This window comes from Oryctolagus cuniculus, chromosome 6, assembly GCF_964237555.1.
Source record: "Oryctolagus cuniculus chromosome 6, mOryCun1.1, whole genome shotgun sequence".
Classification (NCBI taxonomy): domain Eukaryota; kingdom Metazoa; phylum Chordata; class Mammalia; order Lagomorpha; family Leporidae; genus Oryctolagus; species Oryctolagus cuniculus.
In genome coordinates, this window is record NC_091437.1 from 107,150,826 (window position 1) to 107,158,459 (window position 7,634).

The 7,634-nt window shown below is 39.8% G+C and overlaps 2 protein-coding genes across 3 annotated transcripts in view; both read right to left on the reverse strand.

Moving 5' to 3' along the window:
- Positions 1 to 5,690, reverse strand: part of IMPA1 (inositol monophosphatase 1) — a 40,222-nt gene extending 34,532 nt beyond the window's left edge. For both annotated transcript variants that reach the window (XM_017341416.3, XM_002710658.5), the window contains exon 1: positions 5,552 to 5,690. The gene's annotated coding sequence lies outside the window, so the exon portion shown is untranslated. The remainder of the gene's footprint in view (positions 1 to 5,551) is intronic.
- Positions 4,433 to 5,873, reverse strand: SLC10A5 (solute carrier family 10 member 5). The gene has a single exon (XM_070075260.1). The coding sequence runs from the start codon at positions 5,871 to 5,873 to the stop codon at positions 4,557 to 4,559; it is 1,317 nt and encodes a 438-aa protein (XP_069931361.1). The 3' UTR covers positions 4,433 to 4,556.
- Between the last annotated feature and the right edge of the window lie 1,761 nt (positions 5,874 to 7,634).

Here is a 7,634-nt window from a genome sequence, read left to right on the forward strand (position 1 = left end):
AGAAGATGACCAAGTCCTTGGGCCCCTGCACCCATGTGGGAGACCTTGAAGAAGCTCCTGGCTGCTGGCTTCGGATTGGTGCAGCTCCAGCCATTGCGGCCAACTGGGGAGTGAACCATTGGATGGAAGGCCTCTCTCTCTTTCTCTCTCTCTCTGCCTCTCCTCTCTCTGTGTAACTCTGACTTTCAAATTAAAAAATAAATAAATCTTTAAAAAAAATGAAATCTGGTCATTTGCAAAAAAATGGATCTGGAAAACATCATACTTAGTGAAATAAGCTAGTCCCAAAGGGACAAATACCATATGTTCTCCCTGATCTGTGAGAACTAATAGAGCACCTAAAACAAAATCTGGCAAAAAATATTCTACATGAAAGATCTCTGTGAGTGAGACCCCAGCAGAAAGAAGTGGCCATTAAAGAAGGATGTACTTTACTCTAAAGTGAGCAGAAAACTTCCACATTGCTTATGGCTTTGTCCAAATACTGACAGAGTTTGTGGACTCGAAAGGCTTCCATAGCCTAGGCAGCTCATTTCAAGAGCCTTGGGTGGTCACTGACATCATACATAACAGGGTTAATTGTTAAATTAACAACAGGAGTCACTGTGCACTAACTTCCCATGTAGGACCTCTGTCCTCAATGAGTTGTATTGAGAGTTAACTGTAAAACCAGTTCTCAAACAGTTGTGTGTGTGTGTGTGTGTGTGTGCAAATTGTTGAAATCTTTACTTATTATAGAGTTGGTCTTCTGTGTACAAAATTAATTTAAAATGAATATTAATGGAGAATGGGACTGGCAAGGGGAGAGAGAGGAGAAGGAAGGGTGGGAATGTGGTTGGGAGGGCTGATATGGTGGGAAGAATAACTATATTCCTAAAGTTGTACTTATGAAATCTGTATTCATTAAAAAATAAATTAAAAAAAATAGTATAGAGTCCTTGCCCTCAGGAAGCTTGTATTTTGGGTGGCTGTCCTAGTTAGAAAGCAACACCAGGAGCCAATGCTGTGGTGTAGTTGGTTAAGCCTCCACCTGCTATGACAGCATCCCATATGGGTACCAGTTCATGTCCCAGCTGCTCATCTTCTGATCCAGCTCTCTGCTTATAGCCTGAGAAAGCAATGGAAGATGGCCCATATGCTCTGGGCCCTGTAGCCATGTGGGAGACCAGAAGAAGCTCCTTGCTTCTGTCTTCAGATTAGCCTAGCTCCAGACATTGTGGCCATCTTGGGAGTGAACCAGAGACAGAAGACCTTTCTCTCTGTCTTTCCCTTCGTCTGTAACTCTGTCTCTCAAATAAATATATAAAATATTTAAAAAGAAAAAAGAAACAGAAAAAGAAAGCAACAGCAATGTATAGTTATTCTCATCACTGTGAATCCTCATTTTGTTCTACTGACTACTCTGCCCTTGGTGTTAAGTACTAGAGTGCTATCCCTGAATCATGGATTGTTACAGAATTGAGCAGGATCTTAAACCCAGTTGAACTTTCTTTTTTTAAAGATTTATTTTATTTGTTTGAAAAAGAGTTACAGAGAAAGGTAGAGACAGAGAAGTCTTCCATCTGCTCTTCACTCCCCAAATGGTTGCAACAGCTGGAGCTGAGCCAGTCTGAAGCCAGGAGCCAGGAGCTTCTTCCAGGTCTCTCATATGGGTGCAAGGGCATAGGGACTTGAACCATCCTCAGTTGTTTTCCCAGGTGCATTAGATGGGAGCTGGATTGGAAGTGGAGCATTCAGGACTTGAACAGGCACCCATACGGGATGCTTGGGATGCAGGCCGGGGCTTTAACCCACTGTACCACAGCACCAGTCCTGAACCCTTCTATTTTACAGATTTGAAAACTGCAATATAGAGAAGTAATTGTTCAAGGTCACAATGTTACTGATGAAAGTACAGCTAGAAAGGTAGATCTCCTGTCTCCCAATTATGCTCATGAAAATGTATGTACGTAGGGGCCAGTGCTGTGGCATAGCGGGTAAAGCCGCCACCTGCAGTCCTGGCATCCCCTATGGGCACCGGTTCATGTCCCGGCTGCTCCACTTCTGATCCAACTCTCTGCTATGGCCTGGGGAAGTAGTGGAGGATGGCCCAAGTCCTTGGGCCCCTGTACCCACATGGGAGACACCAAAGAAGCTCCTGGCTCCTGGCTTCAGATTGGCGCAGCTCTGGCTGTTGCGGCCATCTGGGGAGTGAATCAGCAGATGGAAGACCCCTCTTCCTCTCCCTCTCCCTCTCTCTGACTCTCCTTCTCTCTCTGTGTAACTCTTTCAAATAAATAAATGAATCTATCTTTAAAAAAGTAAAAAATAAATGTATTTAAATTAAATTTGTATAGATGTAATTATATTTTACAACCCTAAGAATAGATCTATATAAATGAGTAATATACTCCATGTGGGCAAATATTTTATCAGATATTATAAAATTACATACCTTTAGGTCTTTTATAAATCTTGGTATTCACATACTGGTTTTGGTGATACCCAAATAAGAAACATTGGTTGTCTTATTAGTTGGCAAAGCAAACAAAAATTTCTAAATACTATGAGCAAAATGGTGAATAAAACTAAGAAAAAAATGTTAAAAGTTTAGGCTCATACACAGTTATCAGACTGATATCCCAAATCAGAAGGAGCTATTTCAGGGCCAAAAGCACTGAGAAAATAATGATAATAACTAACACCGAACACTTACTATGTGCCAGGAACTCTTCTAAGCCCATTATGTGCTTGAGCTCATTTAATTCCCAGGATAATCTGATAGAGCTGACATTATTATCCCCATTTTTAGTTGAGGTAACTGGACTAACTATAGGAAAATTAAATGATGTGCATACAACCAAAGCTATGAAACAGGGAAAGAAGGATTATTTAGAATAATATTTTCTATTCTTGATACCTATTTTTTTCTCTTGGAGAGGGTACAAACTGGGTCTAGATAATGAAATTTTCATTGAAAATTCCAAAGTGGTATTTAAAAAAGTCAGATTGTTCGGCTGGCGCCACGGCTCACTAGGCTAATCCTCCGCCTTGCGGCGCCGGCACACCAGGTTCTGGTCCCGGTCGGGGCGTCGGATTCTGTCCCGGTTGCCCCTCTTCCAGGCCAGCTCTCTGCTATGGCCTGGGAGTGCAGTGGAGGATGGCCCAAGTGCTTGGGCCCTGCACCCCATGGGAGACCAGGAGAAGCACCTGGCTCCTGCCTTTGGATCAGCGGGGTGTGCCAGCCGCAGCGTGCCAGCCGCGGCGGCCATTGGAGGGTGAACCAATGGCAAAGGAAGACCTTTCTCTCTGTCTCTCTCTCTCACTGTCCACTCTGCCTGTCAAAAAAAAAAAAAAAAAAAAATTAAAAAAAAAAAATAGTAAAAAAAAAATTTCAGATTGTTCATCTGGGCCCTAGTCCGTACTTCAATACTTTATTTGAATCAACACATAGAGAATACTGTGCTAGACATTATGGGGAGTATAAAATGAATAATGTAATTCTCACATTCAAGAATTGTGCCACACCCTATGGGAAGTAAAAATAAAAAAATGTAATTCTCATGCTCATGGGTGTGTAGCAAAAGAGGAAGAACAAAACAGGAACACAAATAGCTACAAAACAAGCCAGGTTGGCTCACATGAACAAAGGCATTTTCTTGAGAGACCGTGTCAATTAGTAGGACTGGAGCAAATGCTGAATATAAAGAAGCAGGAGAAAAGATAAAACTAGATTAAAGTCAGACAGTAGAATTAACGTATACCTTACTGAGGAATAAAGACTATTTAAAAGGGAAAAAGCCTTCATAACAAGGAAATTACATGATCAAAGTTAGATTTCTAGGAAGATAAATCTGACAGTGATAGGAGGGTGGACAGAGAAGCCAAAAGCCAGCTTAGAAAGGTTTAGGAAAGAAGTAATAGAAGGCAGAATGAAAGTGACAACACTGGGAAAGGAGGAGACTGATGAAAAGATATTACAGAAAATTTTCTGTAGGAAATAGATTGAGTATAAAGATGAAAAGAGGGAAGAATAAAGAAGAGGGAGAAGAGATGACCCTGTGTTTTAGGATAAATTGTAATAATACCTTTGGTACAAGATGTGGAAGACAGGAAGAAGCACAGCTATGAAAGCAGAGTTGCTACATTTAGTTAAAGACATGCTGACCCTGATGAACCAAGGAGAGCTCCAAACAGGAATTCACATATTTATTCGCTGAGTGAGTTTCTGAATGTCTGCTATGTGGTCATCCCTTCCTCAATATTTGGGATGTATTGTCATCATTATAGGAGGAGTTATCTAATTTTTCTCATTTAAGGGAATATAGTAAGGTATGATTTCACATCCTACTTTATAAAACATTCCCATACAAACTTCGTTGTAAAACTGTACCTTCCTCTGAATTCCTGAATGTTTTACTGTCTGTGCCACTCATTGGGTGCTTAGCACATATGGTTTCATGTATTTATCCCCTCCCCCTATATCAAATTTTTAACCAGATCATATGTGGGTTTGAGAGCAGCGTCATTTTAGCTAGTCTTTGAATCTCCCACAGTAGGAATTTAGTAGTGCTTTGTTAGACTAGAGGAATTCTTTTTCTTTTAACTTCCGCTATAAGGACCAATCTTTTCTTAGCCTTGTAGATCAGAAGGATCAGCAGCATTTCACAAGCAGAACACAAGGCTACTGTGAAAGGAGCCACAGAAGCTAAGTCTGCCCTGGACTGTGAAAAAGAAAGCTGAATAATGACAAGGGCTAAGAAACTATTTAGCATCCCACTCTCAATAGCAACAGTTTTGCAAAAAGGAAGAGGCAGCATACAGACTTTAGCAAAAGAATACCCAAACAATAAACCCAAAGCAGGAACTAAGAGACCCAACAGAAGCACTTCTAGATTAACTGTTTTTAGAAACATAAATCCCATTCTGAAAGTCAAATAAATCCCTGCAAACATTAAACCAAAACTCAGAGGTCTAATTATTCTCTCTAAAAAGTTTGCTTTTTCAGGTATTCTATGCTTGATGACTATTCCAACTGATATTGGTATTAGTATGAAAAGGAGTGTTGACACAATTTTAGAAACAGGAACATGAAATATTCCTGATAGTCCTAATAGCCTGCTATAAACATAAGAATTGATAGGCATCATTATCAGGGCTAATAAAGTTGATACGCATGTCATCAAAATAGCCAACGTGACATCTCCTTCCAGAAGCAGAGCAAAGAGATAGCCCCCACCTCCTCCTGGGCATGTGCAGGTCATTATGAATCCAAAAGCTTGTGCCAAGGGCAATGCCAAAATCTGAGACAAAAGAAATCCACAGAATGGCATAAGAAAAAACTGTGTTACTATTCCAAGAATTATTGGTAAAGGTCTCTTCCATACTGTTTGAAACACCTGGAGTTCAATCTTGCAGCCAAAAGCACACTTATTTAACAGTATCATTGGTAAAATAAGCATTAAGATATTTCTGTCAATAAACATTGATGCTTGCAAAAGACTGCCTTCTCTTTGTTTGAGCACTTTGATTTTGACATTCTTTATCTCTTTAATGAGTCTTTCTTGCCTACCTTCAGAATCCCAAAGTTGAATGGTTAAATTTGTCTCTCCTTCTTCACCTGTCACCAGGTTTATGGAAAAGTCTGCGGCATCTGATGAAGTCTTGGTCACATTCACCACTTGCAGCATTTTAGGATCTTCTAATTGCACAACAAGGTAGCTGGAGTCAGGCCGTTTATCTGTGTAAGCTGACTTTACAAGAACGGTTTCTTCAGTCTTCGTGAAAAGTAGTGTTTCAGCCTTTTCTATATTCAGAAAACTGAGAAATGATTTCCTTGCCTCTCCGAGGATCACAAACAACAAAAGTAGAATCATAAAAAGTTTTCTAATCATTCTTGAAAACTTAAATAAATCATATATATAAAACCAACTTTAAAAAAGATTTTTCATAAAGGTGTTCTAATAACTACGAGAGGTTGAGTTAGGTAACAGTTGTTTTTGCTGGATCAAAGTCCAGTGGGTGGGACCGTTCTTTTCAAACTAATAAGAGTTATCTAGTGAATGACACAACCTGCTTAACTTGTAGGCAAGAAAATTTATTACAACAGAAACCTAATCTCTTTCCTCCAGATTTCCTCATTTCTGTTAATGAGAAATAAAAAAAAAGAAAACCCTCTTCCTTGCCTGATTTTAAAACCTTAGTGTCATCAGTTTTTAGTTTTCTTCCTTGCTAAGAAAAATTCATACTAGATGATGTCAAGATCAAAAAAAGACCTGTAATAGTGTTACTATTTTAATCATTCAAGTAAAAAATCAAATATTTATTTAACATCTGCTTGTTGGAGGCACTAAGCTAGGAGCTAGGAGCTTATACATAGGGATCAAATCAGATGGAGTCTCTGCTCTTTGGCAGCTTAGTCAAGCCTGTTATATTACCTAGAAAGTCACAGAGCCCATAAGCTGGCCTTGGCAGCATCTTCAGGCTGTGAAGTTTCCAATAAATTTCAAGAGTGACTGACCCCATCAGGCAAAAATCTGAAACTGTTTTTGGTGACTTTAAGTAGGATAATAACATCCTGAATTATTTCCAGTTAACTTGGGAACATAGGCAACGAAGGTGGCTGGTACCATGGCCAAAGACATTGCCTGGTTAAGGGCTCCAGCTCCTGGACACTTGGATCCTGACACAACAGAGCAATGGAAAGACACTGGTGTTAAATCTCATCTCTCTTTTAAAACATTTATTTATTTATTTTTGTTTGAAAGGTAGACCAACAAAGAGGGAGAGGGGGGAGGAGTAGAGACAGAGATTACCTCCCATTTCCTCTTATAATCACCAGATGCCCACAATAGCTAAGGCTGGGCCAAGCCAAAGCCAGGGGCCAGGAATTCTATCTGGGTTACCCCCTTGGGTAACAGGACGTCAAGTACTTGAGCACCTGCTGCTTCCCAGGGACATTAGCAAGAAGTTGGATTGGAAAGGGAGGGGGAGTAGATTCCAGGTATTACAATGAAGAGATGTGAGCATCCCAAATGGAGGCTTAATCTGCTACAGCATAAAGCCTGCCCCTGATTCTAATCTCTTATTCCTTCTTTGTAACACTTCTACTGATTCACAGTTAAAGGCAAGGGCACTTAATTGGTCCAAATTAGGTCATTTGCTTGTTGTCACGGCAAAAGAAAAACATCAGGCTTTTTGGACTTCAATTCACACACACACAATTGTATATTTCCCAAACAGGGGAGGCAATTCTGATGCCAAAGCATCAAAAAAAAAAAAAAAAAGAAAAGAAAGAGAAAAGAATTGAAAGAACATTTTAAAATACAAGTGACCACTTAAGCAGATCTTTCATGTACACACAATGAAGTCTGTGTTAAATATGAGGATATTTTGTGTCAAATACTTTAGGTCATATTTGCTTCTCAAAAACTATTAAAGTCATTAAAATTTATTATAATTATTATTACTTATTTGAAAGGCAGAGTGAGATACAGAGACAGACTGAGATCTTTCATCCACTGCTTCACTCCTTAGATGCCTGCAACAGCCAGGGCATGGCCAAGCTGAAGCCAAGAGTTCAAGACTCATTCTGAGTCTCCCTTATTGGTGGGAAAGATGAAGTATTTGAGCCATTACCTGCTGCCTCCCTGCAT

Coding starts and splice junctions, on each gene's coding strand:
- SLC10A5 (XM_070075260.1), bottom strand. CDS start 5,873: ATGATTAGAAAACTTTTTATGATTCTACTTTTGTTGTTTGTGATCCTC.